This window comes from Neomonachus schauinslandi, chromosome 11 (assembly GCF_002201575.2).
Source record: "Neomonachus schauinslandi chromosome 11, ASM220157v2, whole genome shotgun sequence".
In the NCBI taxonomy this organism is placed as follows: Eukaryota; Metazoa; Chordata; class Mammalia; order Carnivora; family Phocidae; genus Neomonachus; species Neomonachus schauinslandi.
Genome location: NC_058413.1, coordinates 35,958,586 through 35,980,612, shown reverse-complemented (window position 1 = coordinate 35,980,612; position 22,027 = coordinate 35,958,586). Strand labels below are relative to the sequence as shown.

At 41.0% G+C, this 22,027-nt stretch overlaps 1 protein-coding gene across 1 annotated transcript in view; it reads left to right on the top strand.

Moving 5' to 3' along the window:
- The window catches only part of SLC17A6 (solute carrier family 17 member 6), a 40,198-nt gene that overhangs the window by 1,063 nt on the left and 17,108 nt on the right, over nucleotides 1–22,027 (top strand). The window contains exons 2-4 of the mRNA XM_021685861.1: nucleotides 1,731–1,983; nucleotides 3,526–3,644; nucleotides 21,271–21,385. Coding sequence (XP_021541536.1) covers nucleotides 1,731–1,983; nucleotides 3,526–3,644; nucleotides 21,271–21,385 — 487 coding nt within the window. The remainder of the gene's footprint in view (nucleotides 1–1,730; nucleotides 1,984–3,525; nucleotides 3,645–21,270; nucleotides 21,386–22,027) is intronic.

The window sequence follows — 22,027 nt, the reverse complement described above, 5'->3', positions numbered from 1 at the left end:
ATGCTTCTATGCGGCAGTAGATACCGCAAGGGCCCTGCAGTCCCGCAGCTGCCCTGGAAAGAGCTGTTCTTTCCCAGCTCAGTTGCCATCAGGTGGGGAGTTCAGGTGCATAGTCCAACTTTGCATATATCAGCTATAAGCCAATGTAAAAAAAAAATCACATTAGTTACATTTTTTTCTCCCAGAATAAATAATTTGCCATGTGTTCTGACATTGGGATTGGACTTTAAAAATAAGAATTAACATAGTTGCAAAAACCTTCATGACCTATTCTCCAGGTGACATTTTGTAGAATTTGGAAGTCTAACATTGTTTTCTGGTAGCCTCAAATTGCTTGGCAGTCAGCTCCCAACCTGTGCATTCTTGGAATTGATCTTAAAATTTCATTTGCTTTACTCCTGTGTATGAAAATAATTGTGTGTGAATATATCATTTAAATGGGAACACAGAAAAATAAACTACATGGTGGATTTAAAAAAATCTACAAATTGTAAACGGAGAGGTTCTTTGTTTAAATATCGAAAGTATCCATCTCAAGAGTCCACAGTGATTCTACTGTTCACATTCATTCTCTTCTTCTTTTTTAAATAGACATTTCACGGATATATTGTGGACTAGAACAACACCCTCAGCTTTTAGTAAAACCATGCCACCACCCTGCTTTCCCCTTCTCCCTCCCCCCTTCCCTCAAGGACGAAAACCTAAAAGGAACTGAATTACACGGGTGAAATCTTGTGAAATAACAATGCAAATTAAAAAACACAAAACATAAATGTGAGATCTACTTTGGTGTGGAACATCTTACCAGAGTTGATTTGGGGCACGTTTGTGTATCTGGGAGTCGCATTTTACGTCTTTGGAAATATGCCCATGACATTTTTCGGTGTTTGTAACCGAGATAGTAATGACGCAAGATTGTGAATAATTAATTATTCATGTCTGGCAGTGGGAAGCTTAGGTGTCGGCCATATGCTGCGGAGGCCTTTGTTTCAAACTCGAGTAACAAGGAAAAGAAAGTAAGATATGTGACAGGAGAGTAAACGTTGAACTAACACCCCGGGACTGGAGGAATGGGCAATAGAATGCGCGCGTGACACTCAGAGAGCATTCACGGGCCTCCGCGTGGGCACCGGTCAGGAGAGGCCTTAGTCCCTCGGGTCCCCGGGCTCAGCTGGGGGGCGGGATCGCGCGTCCTTAACCCAGAAAGCTTCAACTTGGCTGGGAAGGAAAGGATATAACTCGGGTGCAGGACTGAGCTGGGCTGGCCTGCAGAGGCGGCCCCCAGGAGGCTGGGTGGCTGGATAAAACGCCTGTCGCCGGGGTAAAGCACTGCGGGCAGGAGACATCTGCACAGATGCCGACCAGGCGCCGCTCCGGTATCCCATTCCCTCCCTCTCAAGCTACAGACCACGCGAGAAAGTTAAGCCAAACGGCTTGTGTCGTGAATCTAGGCGCTGCGGGTTGGATCCCGAGGGAATGGGGGCTGGATGCCCCCGGCCAGACGGCATGAAAGTTGAAGAGATGCTACCGCAGGGAGGGGGACGGGCAGGAGGCTGGAGAGCCTGGGAGGTCCCGAAGCCTGGTGGCGCCCTAGCACCCTAACTCCTGAAGGACTTGAGCGTGTCAGCGCCCCTCCCCCCAGCCCTGACGGGTCCTGGGGATTGGGATGGGCCGGCGTCGGGGGTGCCTAACCCGCCGCGTCCTTGCCTTCCCCCCGCTCTGCCGCGCAGGGTGCTGGAGAAGAAGCAAGACACCGGGGAGACCATCGAGCTGACGGAGGATGGGAAGCCCCTGGAGGTGCCAGAGAAGAAGGCTCCACTGTGCGACTGCACCTGCTTCGGCCTGCCGCGTCGCTACATCATCGCGATCATGAGCGGCCTGGGCTTCTGCATCTCCTTCGGCATCCGTTGCAACCTGGGCGTGGCCATCGTGGACATGGTCAACAACAGCACCATCCACCGCGGGGGCAAGGTCATCAAGGAGGTGGGCAGCCGCTGGCCGTGTGGGTTCGCAAAGCCACATCACTTGTTTGGGCTCCATTTCCTGCCCACTGAGCGAGGAAGGCCGGGCTGCTCGCCCAGCCCCCTGCTAGCGCTGCCGTTCTAGAATAGGAATCGACCGCGGTAGCAGTATGACCTCCCTTTTCGAATCTGCTCTCTGGGCCTTCCTTTTCTTACCTGCAAGGTGGAAAAATAGCATTTAGCTCGCTAGATTTTTGTGGAGTGACTTCAAACGAGAAGTTGCATAATGTCCCCTAAATTTAAATCGAAATATTTTTCTTTCCCTCGGAGGAGTAGGGCTGCATATCAGTGATAATGTCCCCCTGATTTCCTCCAATTCCTGCCAAACATTCTTAATAATAAAAATGAAACAAAACCGAAATCAAATGAACTGTGAGCATATCGACAGTTTCCACCGAAGGGCCTTTAGGAGCTGTCCACCTGACTGGCCGAGAGAAGAGCCGCGGCGTCGAGTGTCTGGAGGTCACAGGGAATCCAGTCCCGTAATCTCCTGAATGTGCTGGGGAGACGCCTAGGGAAAGGAGGGTCAACTTCAAAGTCACCGAAACCCCTGGGTCTCGACTTCCTGTTCAGGGATCTGAGCAATCATAAGCAAGGGTTGGGAGGAGAAAATTCGGGAATCGGCCGTGGATGAGAAGCGGTGAACGCTACTGGGCCCTGGGGATTCCGGGACACCCTGCAGAGTGCGTTTGGTTTCAAAATACTATTTAAAAGGAGAAAAAGGATCCTCAGTTTCCCAGGCAGGATTAGCGCTCCTTTGCCTTTCAGATGCAGATTTTTACTTTAAGGTTCACCCTGTGGGTCCGCCCAGGCTGGCTAGGGCGGAGCTAGGCCTTGACCTTCAGACACACCCCTCGCCAGCTCTTAGGACTACCCCGGAACAAATTCTCCTCTCCACTAGCCACCCCCACCCCCCACCAATTCCCCAGGCTACTCCAAATCTTTCCGGCCTAAGCCCATCCCCATTTTTGCCGGGAAGATCCTTCCCTCTGGCTCCTCCGACCTCCTCACCTTCCATCCAGGTGTCCCACTTTCTTTCGTCAGAATTTCCCTGGTTGGATTTCATTCTGGAAGCGACCCCACTACTGCATTAGTACTGGCTGGCATTAACTAAACGGACCCCGGTCAGGGGTCCCTATCCTCAGCCAGCAAATGGAATCTCTCCGTGGAGAGTTCTAATTTCCAATACTGGAGCTCAGAGGACTCCTCATTCATCGAGGGGATCAGACCTGCCTGACAGTAGTCGGGGAGCAAATCCAGGGCGTCCAGCTTCGCCATTAATTGCAATACATTTCAAATGAGCACAGTTTTGCCGTTAAAAGAAGCATTTCTTCTCTAGAAGAAGGTATACATTGAATTTTGTTAGCAAACGAAAATTCAGCCACCTCCACCTCCAGAATGCAGGGCGTACCCCGGGGGTTGAGGGCTCCTGAACGCGAGTCTGCAGCCCAAGCACTGACTCTACTCTCTCCCTCCACCCCGTTCTGTCCCCCTACCTCCGTAGAAAGCCAAATTCAACTGGGACCCGGAAACCGTGGGGATGATCCACGGTTCCTTCTTTTGGGGCTACATCATCACCCAGATTCCGGGCGGCTACATCGCGTCTCGGCTCGCAGCCAACAGGTAACGCGCCCCCAGGGCTGGGGATCTTGGGGCTTGTGCCTCCGAAGGGGCATCAGAGTCTGGGGGCAGGGACGACAGCCCCGCGGGGATTGGAACTCCTGGGTGAGGTCTCCTGGTTCCCAGGCACCTCCTCTCTCGGGACTGGAACTGTTGGTTCCTCCTTCCAGAATTAGGCACCCAAGAGGATTTGGGTTAGCCAGGCTGGGCGCTGGTTGCCGCTTCCTCTCTGTCCTGGCTGAGCCAGCTTTACTCCAAATGGTCGACATGCCTTAAGGCCTGGTAGGAGCTGAGGGCGGGCGGGAGTGGACCGAGCCGGGACTGAGCGGCTAGGTGCACAAAGGGGAGGGTGTGTGTGTGTGTGTGTGTGTGTGTGTGTGTGTGTGGGTGTGGGTGTGTGGGTGTGTGTGTGTGTGTGTGTGTGTGTGTGTGTGTGTGTGTTTAGAGGGGTAGAGACACGTGCTGCGCTCTCGCCCGTGCGCCCCTCGGGGGCCCCCGGCTCGAGAGGGGACTGAGCGGCTGGGTGCACAAAGGGGAGTGTGTGTGTGCGTGTGTGTGTGCGTGTGTGTGTTTAGTGGGGTAGAGACACGTGCTGCGCTCTCGCCAGTGAGACCCTCGGGTGCCCCGGCTCCTTGTGGTGCTGACCTCCCGGCACGGCGCATGGAACGCCGGGCCACCGAGCCCGCCCAGATGGTGCTCTGGGTCTGAAGGATTTGTTTCTATGGAGTCAGGCGGGATTTCAGGCGCCCGGGGTGCGATTCCACCTGTTAATGAGCGCCAGTGAATAGGGGCGGGGCGGGGAAGGAGCTCAGCTGAGTCCCCAGGCTTCCAGCTTTGCAGCCCGGGCTGCAGCCGAGGTCCTAACGCCAGCTCCAGGAATGTTGTTGGGGTCGCCTGCAGAGACACCCCAAAGTATGGGGCATAAGGGGTGGGGATGTCTAAGAGCACAGTCCGGCCACTGCAGCATGAGAGGCAGCTTTCTTTGCTTCATTGTGTATATTAAGATAAATAAAACTAAATAAATACTCCTTAAGTCTGAATTATAAAACTGAGAAAGAACACACACACTCACTTTTTCAAGTGTTGCTTCATAAAGACCCCCAAAAAAGACTTCAGGTCTTTCCTCTAACTTTGTATCTATGACTTCGCCTTTCTCCCTCCCCTCCAAAGTCAGATTTTCTGGGGAAGATATCTTGAACTAGGCACCTCTCTAGTCTTGATCTCCTCTTTGCTTTTGTAAACTGGTCCCTTCTCATTTCTCAATAAAATCTCCGAGGAGGCCTCTTCCAGGAGCTTTGTCACCTAAGACCCATTCACCAGCGGTGACTTCCTGCCCAAGATTTTTCTGTCCTCTCCAAAGCCTCAGGAAGAATTCTTGGAAATTTCTTTTAGGCTTCACAATTGCTTGGGCCAAGATTTTTGGACAGTCCTTCAAAATGTCAAAAGAAGAGAGTAAAAGATTAAAATAGTGCCTTTTGAATATCATGTTTACCTTGACATCATGATAGTTAGTACTCAGACCCAACAGGAGACAAACTATTCTTTTAAAAAAGGAATAATTTTAAAATGAAAATCATTAACTATTTAGAGAACCCAATTCTATGGATGGGGTAAATCAAATTAAAGAAAATATTTCCTTAAATAGTACTGGTAATTAACATGTTACATTTTTGGCTTCCATATCCCTAAGGCATAATGTCTCGAATCTTTTTTTTCTCCTCATTTTTTTCCCCTAAAACAAAATAAACCTCCCAGAAAGATAATCCAAACATACGTATATGAAATATTTTCACTTCAGGGGAAAAACAACCAATAATTCACAAAAAAACAAAAATGATACAAGAAACTCAGTGTAATGTGAAATGAAACTATAATGGCTGGGCCTTTAAGGTTTTTTTTCAGAGTCAAAACCTTCATCTTGCCAATTGTTAAAATGCTAACATTTTCCTGCCAGGAAAAAACACCAGGGATGCCCCAGCTTTCCCTCTTTGTAACACTGGGAGGTCAGTAAACAGGTTTTCCTGGGGGGAAAAAAAAGCAAGATCATTTCTATACTATCATTTGTGTTATGTTTAGTATGCTAACTCAGGTTCTAATTTATTTGGTAGATTTTTCTTAAAGGAAAAAATTGTGAACTTTAGAAGTCATATTTGGATCTGAATTCACCTTACCTTTATATGGATATTCAAGGGAGAGAAACTTAATATTTTCATAATGTTTTCAATGTCTTCTGTTCTCCAAGACTGAGAAAACTAAAATTTATTGTAAAATATGACAAACATATAGAGGATATAGACTAACTTTCTTATCAGATCTTAGGGTTTTGACATATTTGTCTCATTTAAAAAATATAACAAAATGTTACAAATACAGTTGAAGCCTCCTGTGAAAACATTCCCTTTTCTGATGATGAAAGTATTGTATCCTAATAAAAATATATTAAAAAGAAAATATAATAAAAATCATAAATTAATCACACAGAGACCCTCTTATTAACATGTTGGTAAATGTCCAAATAGTCCTATATATGCTACATAGAATTTTATCTTAGAACTTTTTTATTAACACAAAATCTGAGAGATTTTGAGAATTGGTTTGAAAGATGTGCATTTCCTAATATGATCCTTTTTCAAAAATAGTCAAAACAACACAGCAAGACCAGTTTTCCACCTACAAATATTGTCTGCCTATTCAAATAAACTTCTCCCTATAGATCATCTAATAGTAGAACAAGATTTCCCTTGGGTGGGATACTGGGGACAGATTCCTTTCCCTCTAGGTGTAAAAGAAGCTCACTTTGGAAAGTGTTTGCCATCACAGTTATGGGCGGAACTGGAGTAGAGGAACTGAGGTGTGTGTCTTGGAGAGAAGGGCCCCTGGATACACGTCCTGGCAAATTTCTCAGTGAAAAACCAACAGCAATGATGTGGCTTCTCCATTTTATGTTTTAAACAAAAGCAGCTGCACCCTTAGTCAGAATACAGAATCTTGGTCCCTTTTCTGGTCAGATTCTAAGTATTCTTGCTTTCTTTCTCATTGAGAAAAAAAGCTAGGGAGAGAAATCTCAGTCCCCGAGGAGGACTCTTGCATCATTTTTTCCTTTGTCTTTTCTTTAAGGGCTATTGCACATTGTAGACAGGAGAATTTAGTCACCTCCCTGGAGGGTTTTGGGATGAGGAACCAGAGGGAGATTCCTTACAAAATCTGTAGTGTCTCTAGATGAGCATATTTACTATAGTGATAACAGTGTGTTGGGGTCAAATTAATGTTGCCTTTAAACAGTACAGGACATGGGGCTTACAGTAATCCAGATAATTGCAAATGTGAAATTGCTAAGGATTATTTTTACCTTGCATTTCGACTGATGAGGAACCTAGGCAAGTACTTAACAGGAGAAACAACAGAATTTCTGCAAAGGGCATAATCACAGATGGTCAGATTTACCAAAGAATATTTGGTCAACGTTACGTTTTCAATGGACAATATTATCTTCGCAAAGACTATTCGTTCTTCTGTCTAGGTGGCAATATTATATAAACCTTATTTAAAAATTTTTCCTATCCTGCTCATATCTTCTTGATCTGCCAATGGTGACTTCGTTTTTTATATAGCACTTATGGCCAGCTATCATGCCAGTATTTTACTTATTTATCTTTTTGTTTTGTCCAATAAAGTGTAAGCTCCATGAGAGCAGGCAATTGTATCCATGTTGTTTTCACTGCTATATCCCTAGCATCTCAAAGAGTGCCTGGCCCAAGACAGATATTTTTTTAAAGATTTTATTTATTCATTTGAGAGAGAGAGAGAGAGACAGAGAGAGTGCAAGCAGGGGCGAGAAGCATACAGAGAGGGGGAAGCAGGCTCCCTGCAGGATTCCATCCCAGGACCTAGAGCTCATGACCCGAGCCCAAGGCAGACACCCAACCATATGAGCCACCCAGGTGCCCCAGATATTTGTTGAATAAATAAAATGAACATCCAACAAAGTGTTTGGGCCTTTTTAAAAAGGCAGTATGACAGAGTAGTTAAGATACAGGTTCTAAAGACAAACCATGTGGGTTCAGACTCCTGAAGGTACTACTTAATAACTGAAAGACATAAAACATTACTTAACTCCTCTGAACTTCAGTTTATATTTCTGTAAAAGGGGACTAGCCAAAGAACCTACTTGATATGAATATCATGACAGCTAAATAAGAGAATATGTGTAAGGTTCTTAGAAGTGCCTGGCCCTCATTAGATGTTGGCTGTTATCATTTATTATTAATTAGGTCCTAACTTCAGAAAAAAAAATGAAAGAATAAATAATATCTTAAGGCCATTCAGTATTACTTATGTTTAAATTGGTCTTAAGTATTAGTAATGCAAAAGGATTATTTCTATTGTGATAAATGTGCATCTTTCCACCTGTCAGATTTCTAGCTTTAAAATTATTTCCCTATACACATTATTCCAGCTAAAATTATTGTTCACTGATAATGCCTTAAGTCTCATTTGAAGGACTGTCTTAGGAAAGCTTTTTAGCCAAGGGTATAGAGAGTGCTAGTAATTCAGTGCATTCAGTCTTTGAATTCTAGTCAGGCATTATAAAAACACTTAGAGAAATCCATTTAAGTTTGAGGTTAGACTTCTCTGTTAAATGTTACAGTTTATTTCCCCCTACTCCTTTATTTAAAAAGGTTTTAATTCCTGGTGCAACATTTTGTCTTTTCAGGTATTTCTTGGGTTTCTAACTTGACTTTTGCTAAAAAAAAAAAAAATAGTTCTTTATTTGAATAAGAGATTGAGGATCCTATGTGTCTGTAACATGCAGTGAACTTTAGCTAACAGAAAGAATCCATATTAGAGAGGGATAAGGCTCATCTAATCCAATCTTCTCACTTAAGAGACCAGGAAAGGAAATAGAGAATCAGGGAGGTGGTGGCTTGCCCACCAGATTGGGACTAAAACTCAGGTGTCCAGCAACGAATGACCTCAGGCTATCTCTACACTGAAATTTAGCATCTCTGCCTCAAGCTGAGCCATCTGCTCTCTCAAGGAGTGCCTACAATCTATCATGCCCCAAATCCAGGACAGAAATCCAAGAATTAGAAAGAGAAGCCTTTAGCTGGCCCAAGGGATTCTTACATTTTGGTGGCAGGAGAAACATACTGTATTTGTGTGGGTGTGTGTGTATGGACTCCCAAATGATTTGGCTACAACATGAATGATTCTGTTGTTTTCTCTGCAAGAGACAAAAACCCAAACTTGATAATGACTTAAACAAATAGTGTGATTTTCTATAAGAGAAAATATGGCATTTAGAACTTTTTCTCCCTAATCAGCCCTTTGGTAGTATGGGCTCCTGCAATATTTCAGGGGTTTGGGGATCAGGGGGGAAGGGGGGGGGGGGGGGGGGGGGGGGGGGGGGAATTTAGACCTTTTGTCTGCAAAAAGGAAGGTATTCTTCCTTGGGATTTTGATGGATACAACTCAATTCATACCACTGTTATGAAAGAGAGAATAGTTTCTACTTAAAAAAATCAACAAATTCAAATGCATGGATTTTAAAACTGTTAACTCATGTGAATTTGCATTTATAAAAATGAAATTTGGTATACTTTAGGTAAATATTCTGGCTTGCCTGATTCTGAAAAATTCTCTTGTGAGAGGGATTTTCAGAAGGAGAGGAATGAAGATACTTTGAACATAATATCTTCATATTTTAAACCCAGGAAGGGACAATTTTACCGGTGTTATTCTTTTTCCTTCACAGAAATAGAACAATGAAGATGTGCTTTATTTACTGGAATAAGCATTGGAAATTAATTCTTTTTTTTAAATTTTATTTTATTATGTTATGTTAATCACCATACATTACATCATTAGTTTTTGGTGTAGTGTTCCATGATTCATTGTTTGCGTATAACACCCAGTGCTCCATTCAATACGTGCCCTCTTTAATACCCATCACCAGGCTAACGCATCCCCCCACCCCCCTCCCCTCTAGAACCCTCAGTTTGTTTAATTTTCAGTACCAAACACATATGCAAACATTATCTATCTATCTATCATCTATCTATCATCTATCATCTATCTATCTATCATCTATCTTATCTATCTATCATCTATCACTCATTTTTTTCCTCTCTACTTACTTATCCATTGCAACATCTATTGCAAGCAAGGGTTCCATAATCCTTCCTGTGAGAAACATTTGCAAATTCCTTTTGTGTGAGAAAATAATCCAGACTATGAATGTAAAGCTGCGGCAAGACCACCATCCTGCTGTGGTGGAAATGGTTTATCATGATCCGGTCCTTTAGGACCAGAGATGACGCTCTGTTTCACTCATCTAGCAGCCCATCAGACATCTCGCTGCCTTCCCATTGTGGGATCTATAGGGACAAAGCGGAAGAGACTTTCCTTTTTCCTGACAAAAGAAAATACCTTTCCACAAGACGAATAAATGGAGTGAGAGAGGGAAGGGTCCCTAAGGGCTTGCACGTGGTTTGCTGACAAGAGCTTCTCTTTCCTTCGATTCTCCCTCCTCTCCTCTCACCCTTTACTAGCTCTGGCTTCCCCTGTGGCTGCCACATCCAAGGACGGCAGTGCCGAGAGGCAGCCTCGGGAGGGGAGGGCCGTGATTTTGAGGGAGGAGAGAGTCAGGTGGGCAGCTGGTGGAATGATTGTCCCGCTGCCATATGCCACTGCTGGGCCTGTCTAATTTCTCTGTCATGAGTGATGAAGTCATTTTTACAACTTAATGATGTACCAAGGGACCCAGAGGGCTGGCTTGTGCTTGTGTATTCCTTTTTAAATATGGGAATGGGGCATCAGATGTGACAAAGGGAGGCGCCGGAGCCCTGATTTGATTAGATTAAATAGATTAAACAGCCTGAATCAGTCTATTCCTACACACCCTCTAGGACAGGATTAGCGCCACACCTGGGGTGAGGAACACTAGTTCCCTGTTAAGTGACAAGCCACTGTCCAAATGGAAATGGATTGATGGATTTGGGGAAAATGGATATCATCTGTAGAAGTGACAAGGCACCAATGTTCCCGTCACCTCCACCAGGCAAATCCTTTTGGGGTGGGCTTGCTAGCTCAGGGTATTGTGGCTGTGGGTCATAGGGAAATAACATGACTGAGAATTTACAGCTAACTCACCCTGGAGCACAATGAATGTTAATCACCAGGCAGGGTGTGATGCAGGTTTTCAGCAATTGCATTTGCTTTTCCAAACATTTCTGTATCAGGGACACTGTATGCTTCTCAATTTTGGGAATCTGTTTAGTAATGTAGAGCCTTCTACCGCACACACATACATACAAAAGCACACACACCTGTGTCCTTAAAGTCATTCTATGTAAGAGGATATAATCATTTCCCACTGGAAGACAAAGGAGAGAGAGAGAGAGTGTGTGTGTGTGTGTGTAACAAGCAGAGGGAAAACAAGTAGAAATTAGGTTTTAACTTGAAAATAAGCAAATTGAATTCATTTTAATATGTCATTTGCTGCAGGGGAAATCATGAGGAAAACAACAATTCTAAGTAGCTTTCAAGTGGTTTATCATTTTGAAAGCAATCTTTCTTATTAGCAAATGGCCCTTATTTTATTTCACAGAGATTATGATGTTCTTTGAGAAATGGAAAGCACCCATCAGTTTCTAATCCTGTTCTTAAGGCATTTGAGATGTTAAGATTTTTCACATTTAGTTTGCATGTTTCTTTGCCTTTTTTTTTTTCTTGGCCCAATTACTGACACCATCTCTTACTTACAGTCACAAACATGGATTTTTCAGGTAGAACTTTAGCTGCCAATTATATAAGGAGAAGGACTGTAGGTGAAATGAAGTATCATGCTAGTTGAGATGCAACTTCCTCTGTGGAACTTCAAGTTTGGCAAAATTTATTTAATTAATAACTTGAATATAAATATATATTTATATATTGCCTGATATTACATATACTGCCTGGTATTATAGAGAACTTAGATTTACAAAGTAAACAAGTATGTTAAAAATAGACAAATATTTATTTGGGGAAATTTGTTTAGAGAAAATGTGTTTTTTTTAAATGTAAAGTATAATATTTCTTCATTTACCTATACATTATTCACCTTTACTTAGACTAAATGGTGGATCAGACCATAAGTGAGCTTCTTAACTGACATAGATTATAAAGCAAACAAAAAAAACCAAAACAAAACCCAGACTATAAATCAGAAGTCAGCTTAATTTTACAAACATGTAATTGGTTACTTATATTGAATAGAGTCTTAAATTTCTATTCTATAATCAGCATTCATTAACACATTCTCAAATAAACTACATTATTATTTGATAGGTCACTAAACTTAGCCTTTAGCCTGTTGAGAAACAGAAAAAGTACCGGAGAAAATCCACAATGAAATTTCAAAAGACAAAAAAATAAAAAAGAAATTGTAAAAATGAACCTTAAAAGCAGCATAGATGTTCTTCTTAGGCGCTACTGAAGTCAAGCAGTAACAGGATTGCTTAATTTATGTGATGGAGTAAACTACAGCATTCTCCTTCCCTGTAGTTAAAAAGAGTTTAGAAATCTAGCTTTTAGATTAAAACAGGGAAAAACAAAGCCAACTCTACTGAATGGAAACATAGAAATGCTACTCTAACCAGGCACCATGGAGAGGGATGAGTGAGTATCAGGAAAGCTTTTCAATCAATGAGAAGTAGATCATTCAGGGATAACATTTCCACCTCTCCCTAAATAGTACATTTGTATTGGGTTGGGAAGAGAGAGAGGATATGAGTTATAAATTGTTTTTATAATTGCCTTAGTTCCCCATTTCAGGAGGCAGATGAAATTAGAATTGAATACAATACTAAATATATGTATCACTAAACTTTTTATGTATAGCGATCATCTTTCTTCCTCATAGAGACTATAAGGCAGACATTCTTAACACTTGTTTTACTGATGAGAGAACTGAACACAAAATAGCACTTATTTCCCCAAGGATCACTAGCTGATAAGGGGAAGAGCTGGGGTCTGATTTCAAAGGATCCCCAGGATCCCCAGGATCCCCTTTCAAAGGATCCCCAGGATCCCCAGGATGTCTGATTTCAAAGGACGTGCTTCTTTACTAAAAACATTTCTCCTATTAAGTAACTTTACTGTGTGCTCTTTAAAACATTGGTTTTACAGTCTCTTAGAAAAATTCGCTGTATTACTTAGTGCTAGGCTAAGCTCATAGGAAAGAACATGGCTGTGGAATAATTTAAGACATTTTTTGCCTGATTTTGGTTTTTAGACAAGCCTTCTAATCAGGATAAACTTGGAAACCTATTATGGTGGGATTTGCTTTCTGAGCAGCAGTGCTCTGAAATACAATTATGTGTCAATGTTGGAACCAGTGCTAGAGATAATGAAACTCACAAGAATAGTAAATGTTTCTTGGTGTATAATCTATTTCCTTCTACTGAGATATCAAAAATATATTCAATGCTTATGTTTGTTTGTTTGTTTTTGTTGACATCGGGCCAAACAAAACTAATGACTGTCAAGCATAATACAATATACACGATGAGGACATTAAAAATTGATAAATGGTGGGATTCTTTAAGAAGACAATATGTCATCTCTGAATCATTACCACCTAATTTAATTTTGAAAGCAGAGCTTTAGAGACAGTGGTTTCAAATGCTGATGAGGATGCTGTGATAAACAGAGAATGTAATGGCAGTTGGTTTCAGGAGATTCTACAGTGTTGTTGGGAAGACAAGGATGAGGCCAGACTGGGCCACGTACTTGAACTCAGCAACTATCTCAAGTGAGGATTTATCCACAGGAATACTCTAAATTCTAGTTTGTAGCTGCCATCCTACAGTTATTTTATGAGAGTAATTCAGCTTCCTAGGATTATTAGGATACCCAGAACAGCAGTTCATCCCCACTAAAAGTGCAAGAACAAAGAAATGGTCAATTGATTGAAAAGGATATTGGAATAATAAAGGTTCAAAGAAGAAAGATCTGTTATCACCCACATATACCTCAGGAAGGGAAGTTATCATTGCTCTCTGTATAAAGTCTTTATACAAAAGTAACCTTTTAAAAAATTTTTTAAAAATATTTTATTTATTTATTTGACAGAGAGAGAGAGCACAAGCAGGGAGAGCAGGAGAGGGAGAAGCAGACTCCCCGGTGAGCAGGGAACCCCCCCCCGCCCCCGACGTGGGGCTCAATCCCAGGACCCTGGGATCATGACCTGAGCTGAAGGCAGACGCATAACCAACTGAGCCACCCAGGTGTCCCTGGGTGGTCATTTCTTAAGAGCATATCATGTACAAAGCATTCTGCTAGCATCATGGAGTTTGAAGAAGTGAAATAAAGACCTGGACTGTGTTCCCCACAAATAATGCAGGGATTTAGGGGAACAGGTGATCTCTTGAGTTAAGTCTTACGAAAGCAATCTATAGTTGCTTGAGGGATACCTGAGAGAAAAGATTATCTGAAAGAAGACGTGTGTGTGTGTGTGTATCTGTGTGTGGTAGGTAGGTATTAGGGATAAGGGTGGAAGTATGCTAAGTACCAAGACCACATAATTCATTTGGATAATGCCATACATTTTTAAAAAATGTTTTGTTTCCTGCCAGATATTTTAGATGACCTATTGAGGTACAGATTGAGAGCCTGATGCAGTTCAATCCATTCTGTATGCCTTCAGAATGGGAGGTAGAATTTTTATTCTATGTCTTCACTCACTTTAAGCTGATAGAATTTCTTTTTTTTTTTTTAAGATTTTTATTTATTTATTTTAGAGAACAAGCAAGAGAGAACACAAATTGGGGAGAAGGGCAGAGAGAGAGGGACAAGCAGACTCCTCATTGAGCAGGGACTCAGGGCTGGCTGCCAGGGTTCTGGGATCGTGACCTGAGCCAAAGGCAGACACTTAACTGACTGAACCACCCAGGCGTCCCTAGGGGGATAGAATTTCAAGATGACATGGAACAACTCTGAATCCATTGTCACAGAATACTATTTCACCAGGGCAAAAGCATGCTGGGAAAAAAAAGGGCAAAGAATAAGAATTCTCTGAAAACTCTAATGAATGTTGGGAATAATGATATATATTGTATATCCTGTATAATGATAGCTGATATTTATAAACCATTTACTATGAACCAGACACTGTCCCCTTTCATAACTGATTCCTTTAATCTTCATGATAGTTCTTTGAAGTATGAAAACTGATTATTTCCATTTTACTAATGGAAAAAAGTAAGGCTTAGAGAATTTAAGTAATAACAACTTGCCCAACATTATACTTAGAAAGAAATTAGAGTTGGAATTTGAATTCACATACCGTAACCACAGTTTTTATTCTTAATATTATGTTATGCTGTTTATATGTCCCCAGGAGAAATATGGCAGTTGCTCAGTCAAATTGGCCAGTTAAGGCAGTCGAAATTAGGCCAGAGAACTTCGTTTTGGGTCTTGATCCAACCATCTAATTACAATTTGTGCTTTGTAAAGGATATTGCCCCTTTTACTAAGTGTTTCCATTCCATTCTTGCCCCTCCCCTCTTTAAATAAAGGTAGACCCCCTTTTCTAGCTAGGTCTACCTCTGTCCACTTTAGGCTTGTCCCCAGTCCTGCCCTGATCTGTCCTTTTTGTGATATCTTGGGGGAATATCTAACATAGTACTGCTAAACCAATGATTCACAAGTCAGGAAAAGTAACATCAGCATCATCTGGAAACTAGTTAGAAATGCAAATTCTCAGGCCCCACACAAACCTCCTGAGCCAGAAGCTCTGGCACCCAGGGTTCTGTGTTTGAACAAGCCCCCGAAGATGATGATCGTGAATGATGAAATCTGAGAATCACTGTGCTGAACTATTTTATATTCTGGAACTTGTGTTCCATACTTAGTTCTATTTCTTCCATTTCTCTTTTGAAAGCTAGACTTTGCTCATTAAAAGACAAAACCCTCCCTAAATAAGCTTCTCAGTTTAACTACTTTGGAACCTAGGACAGGAGTAGAATCCTTTTTTTTACTCCTCACTGCTGCTATCATCCATTATTCAACAAGTTTTTGTCTTCCAAAATTGTTGCCATTTTATCTGCTGCTGATGGAACTGTGTGAGTACTAGTTCTGTCGTTATTACAGTAGGGTAGAACTTAGCAGGTGAATATCTAGGAACAACAACCAGACTGAGTCAATACAAACCATAATTCTCCACTTAGTATCTATGTGACTGTAGCAAGCTATTTAAACCCACTTGCACTTCATTATTCTATGAATAGTGCTGTTAATTCTATTTAACAGCATTAACAGCATGCTGATATTATTGTTAGCTTAAAATGAGAATCTAGAACAGTGACTGACATACACTAACAATTCAATAGCCATTGGCAATTTATTATTATTTCTACTTGACTGAATCACATTTATGGATTTATTTTTATGTGCCAGACACCTTTTAAGTGCATCATTTTTAGTCTCACAGCAATCCTATGACATGTAATAGATGAATATCATTGTTGTACAGATCCTAACACCCTTTAAATGCTTAGGATATGCCAGGCATTCTTCTAGATGTTTTACTTAAAATAACACATAGGTTCTGTTAATATCCTCATTTTGTAGACAAGGAATGAAGCATAGTTAAATAAACTGCTCAAGATCACTCAAGTAATAGATGATAGAAATGAACTTTGAAGCCAAGCAGCCAACCTTAGAATCCATGCTCTTGACCATTACATGGCTCTGCCCTTTTTATAGACAAGGAATCAGAAGCCTAGATATGTTAAGTAATTTTCCAGTCATGCAGTTATTAAGGGATGAAGCTAGGGTCTTATAAAAATTTCTGTAGCATATTTATGTCACTTTCTCCCCCTCTACCACCATTAGTGACTTTGGTGACTTGCTCCTCTGCAAGTCAGCATCTTGCTTAAATTTACATGGATCCTGATCACTTTCTGTCTCCCTGGCCTCATAGATTCCTCTGTCCTTAATTCTAGTAAGCTTCGTGTTTACTTCTCCTTAAGGGCTTACTCATTGTTTACCCTCTACAATCACTCTAAGTTGCATCATCTCCAGGATGCCATGGACTTACAGACTTTGTTCTTCCCCTCTTTGTTCAGTCTGTGTTTCCTCACACCCTCCTCACACCATCCTTGTTCATAATCTCACTCTTGATGGTCTTACTTCTGTTACTCAGGGTACTGGGTACCACCATGTCCAGCCAACGTGGAAGTTTCCCTATGAAGGGCTCACTTCTTGGTCACCCCAGCTGGAATGGATTTTTCCCTCTTTTGTTTTTCATTTGTACTCTTATTATGACCTTTGGTTTAAGTTGTCTCTTGCTACTTGTCTCTCCCTTCCTTTCTCCTACTATATCCCGGACCATCTTTATCTTTTCTCCTGAGTGCCTAATAGCATCATATCGGTGAAAGAGCACAGATTTTCACGTCAGCCTGGATTCCAGTCTCCACTTTACTGCTTGCTTTTGTCTTGCACAATCATTGTCTCCAGTTTCCTATTTGTAAAGTGAGATGAATGTGTGGCTCAGAGAGCAGTTGTGAGGATTAAATGAATTAATGTAGGTGGAGCGTGTATAGTAAGCGTTCGGTAGGTTTTAGCTACCTTTTCCTTCTCAGCACTGTACCCTACTCTAAATATAGGCTCACAAAGAATTGGAGTGTGAATGCATAAATGAATGTTGAATGAAGTGGCTGCTTTAATTTTGGCTGTGTGTAGCACAGCAAGAGAAAGTGTGAAGGGTTCCCATACTGGGCAAGAATTTTGATAATCAGAATTTTAATTACCTGGGTATTGAGTTGGATAACAATGATACGAAACTTTAAAAAGAAGATGAGGTTCTGAAAAGTCTGATAGATTTCATTCTTTTTTTTTTTTAAAGATTTTATTTGTTTGACAGAGAAAAAGGTAGTGAGAGCAGGAACACAAGCAGGGTGAGTGAGAGAGTGAGAAGCAGGCTTCCCGCTGAGCAGGGAGCCCGATACGGGGCTCAATCCCAGGACCCTGAGATCATGACCTGAGCCGAAGGCAGACGCTTAACGACTGAGCTACCCAGGCGCCCCTGATAGATTTCATTCTTAAATAGAAAAAAAAGTCAATGCATTTTTATGATCCAATAGCAACTAATAATGAAAAAGGGATAGTTAAAAGAATTTAGGAACTTAAAAGTAGGAATCATTTAGATATGTCACAAGATTATATAATTAGAAACACTATCCAGGGCAAGAGTAGAAAATAAACTTTGAAAGTGATCTATTGATGTTTTCTTTCAGGAATAGTAGGATGAGTTCAAATAGCTTTGTGAAGATTATTATTTAAATTTACAGTTAGAATCCCAAAACACATTACTAACTACATGTGTGCATAATCAGATGAAAACCCTAGTAGTAAAACCCACTGGCTTTGGAATCAGACAGACTAGATTTGAACCAGGTTCTTCTACTTGGAACTGATGAACAACTTGTGCAAGTGATTTCACTTATCTCAGGCTTAGTTTCTTCATCTATGAAATGGGTGTATAAATAATACCCATCTCACTGGGTTGTGAAGTAGTTGTGGATTTTATGGCATGTGAGGTGTTAGCATAATGGTGTCTAGCAAGTTGAAGAAGAACTTAGTAGATTTAGGGCTAACTCTAGTGGGTGCTCAACAAATAGTTCATAACTGATTCAGTTCTACTGATGGATGATTTTTGTCCCCCAGAGGACATTTTACAATTTTTGTAGACATTTTTGGTTGTTACAACTTGGGGGCAAACACTACTGGCTTCTAATGTGGAAAGGCCACTAGACATACAATGCACTGGACAGAGAATTATCCATCCTGAACCATCGATCGAGCGGAGGTTGAGAAACGAGCTACAGAATGGGTAAAATTCATCTCTCTTTGGCATATATAGAGACGCAGTATCTTAAAACCCTTCAGAGAAAGTGATGGTTGAAAGTTATACTCATAGAAAATAAACTTTTTTTTAAAGATTTTTTTATTTATTTTTCAACAGAGAAAGAGAGACAGCGAGAGAGGGAACACAAGCAGGGGGAGTGGGAGAGGGAGAAGCGGGCTTCCCGCTGAGCAGGGAGCCCGATGTGGGACTCGATCCCAGAACCCTGGGATCATGACCTGAGCCGAAGGCAGACTCTTAACGACTGAGCCACCCAGGCGCCCCATAGAAAATAAACTTTATGCATCATACTTGCAAGAAATTATTGGAAAAGAAGACACACATATTAGATAAACCTAGATATAAACCTTATGGTGGTTTTTTTTGTTTGTTTTTTTTGTGGGTTTTTTTTTTTGCAAATCTTAGCATGCAAAATTATCACCTGGTTTCTTATTAAAACACAGTTCTTCAGGCTTCACTCCCAGCACAGTCTGATTTGGAAACTCTGGTGTGAAAAATCTGCATTTTTAATAAGCACTCCAGGGAATTCTGATGCAGCTGGTTCATGGACAACAGTTTGAAGGGATTCGGGCGGATGCATAAGTCATCTAAACACTTTGAAAAATCCTATAGCATTATGTAGCTCTAGTTCTCATTATCCTTAAAGCCTGAAGCACGGTCAGTCTCTTTTATTATCGAGGACCATAAGCAACATGGGATACATCTACAGAAAATACAGTCAGCATGAGTTTGGCAGTACCCAGACAGCCTACCCATATGACCAAAACTCCAGTGTTGTTTGCCCTTCCTGCTTTCATCCTCTCTGTTACACAGGTAAAACACTTGCACTCCCAGAACAGTAGAAACATGTTTATCTCACCGGCCTTTGGGAACTTGCACCATTCACCACTAGGTCCAGGAAACATGCCCCATACACTTTCTCCTATTTCCTCTCAGCCTTAAAGGAAACCTCCAAAATGTCCTGGGGTTTGCATACAAGAACATTTGGATTGCATTTTTAAGAGAGGTGAAAAATTCTTTCAACGTAAAAGTAATGATCAACAAAAATTCATCTTAAATCAATTTTTATAACCATTTTGGGTTCTTATTTTATAAAGACAGGTTATGGGATTTTGCCTTTCTTTTCTGAAAAAATAAATCCATATTTGGCAGACGTTTAATGTCACTGGGTGTGTGGCATTTTAATGGGAGTAATCATTTTTAGAAATAGAAAGTTTCTATTTTGTGATAGACATTTAGGAAATAAGTTATTCTTTGTCTCAAACCTAAAGATACCTATTCAGCAAACAGCACAGAGGAAGAATAGAACAGGATATTTACCTCCTGAGTGACGACCCCAGTGGCGAGAAGCCACTGAGGACAGGCGGATATTAGATTACATCAAATAAACAAAAGTATTTGACCTGGTCTATGATTCATAGAAAAACAGCTGATCCACTTTGGCCCTTCATAAAGTCATTTCTCAAATTTCAGTAGCTGATTAATAATGATCAAGGCCCCCTTCAGAAGCGCCAATCTTTAACTCTTACGGTTAAATGGGCCCCATGGAAGAATCAGAGCCTCTATGAAGCAACAATCTTCACTGAATTCAAGGCTCAACGTTCGACTGTAGAAAACTTGCACAAGACACACAGCTTAGCTCATTAGAGATAGTGTGTCCCCAGACTTCTCTGCAAGACGATATTTTTAAAGTTACCCAGTTAAGGGAATATTTTTCTTACTTAGTGTGAACATTATGGAAGATTTTTTAAGAACAGAGTGGAATTTTTGCTTGCAGATGGAGGAGGGGGTGAGCACCATATTTTCAGCAATTCTTTTCTGAATCGTTGTGTGTATGTGTGCTGCTAAACGTGTGCCTCAGGCAGTCCCCCCACTCACATACACAAAAAAGAAAGAAAAAATATATATAAAGTAATAGTTATTTTCATTACAAATACTTGTGCTGTGGGATCTAATCATGAGATTTCTTGGGGCATTTAAAATATAATTTCATTCATAAAATTTTTATGTATGTGCAGCTTTTAGGAAGTTGCAAATAGTCATATAATGTGAGACATAACTCCATTCAGGAATTTGTTATTTTTTTGACAACTTTTCAGTGAGTATCTGCTATGTGTCAGGCACTGTGCTGTGTTAGGGATATAACAGTGGACCTCGAAAATACACTCTTGCCCCAAAGCAGCTTACATTGTAGACTGAGATATAAACCCAAACCGTAGACAATGATTTGGTAAATATTTGCAACTGGTTTTTGTTGTTGTTGTTTTAAGATTTTATTTATTTATTTGTCAGAGAGAGAGATAGAGCACATAAACCAGGGGGAGCGGCAGGCAGAGGGAGAAGTAGGCTCCCCACTGAGCAAGGAGCCCAATGTGGGGCTCGATCCCAGGACCCTGGGATCATGACCTGAGCCAAAGGCAGATGCTTAACCGACTGAGCCACCCAGGCGTCCCAATATTTGCAATTTGTAATTAGATCTATGAAGAGAATAAATATTAGTACATATAGCTGGATTTATTAAATCTCTTATTTCTTGTGCTTCAATTATGTAACATTTCAAGATAGTCAAAATATCTATTTGTAGTGGTTAACCAAGTCCAGAACACATTTTATTCTTTTAGAAAAAATCTACCTTAAAATTGCCTTCAAAAAAAAAAAATTGCCTTCAATTAACTTGACCTGAGAAATTTAGATCTATTAACTCCTTTTCTTTTTCAGGGTTTTTGGAGCCGCCATACTTCTTACCTCTACTCTGAATATGCTAATCCCATCAGCAGCCAGAGTGCATTATGGGTGTGTTATCTTTGTCCGGATATTGCAGGGCCTTGTTGAGGTATGGAACTGCAGGATGGCGCCATCTTAAGGTTGGCATGTTAATCAGAACCAGCAGATTATCTTTGACTTGATCTATAAATAAACATTTTATAAAGTTGTGACTGCAGAGTATGCTTGAAAAGTTGGAAAATTAAGGCATTCAGATATTTTGTGTTTAAATAATGCTAAAGTACAACTGTGACTGCTTGCCTCCCCTTCTCTAGAATTGAGTGGTATTAAAGAAATGTTTAGTGATTATTTGACTGAAAAAAAAAAAAGGGGGACAAGCACTTTGGTTAATGTGCTGTGAGGAGAATTTCTGAGTCTGTCCTTTGCTGGTGATAACCCTGAATTAATACCTTTGGGGAGATTTATACCAAATCCTTGTTAGACTTGAATCATGATTTGTTTTTTCACTGGAATATTTCATCTACTAATTCTTTGCGAATATAACTCTAATGATTGACTTTTTTTTAAATTTAATTTTATTATGTTATGTTAATCACCATACATTACATCACTAGTTTTTGATGTAGTGCTCCATGATTCATTGTTTGCGAATAACACCCAGTGCTCCATGCAATACGTGCCCTCTTTAATACCCATCACCAGGCTAACCCATCCTCCCACTCCCCTCCCCTCTAGAACCCTCAGTTTGTTT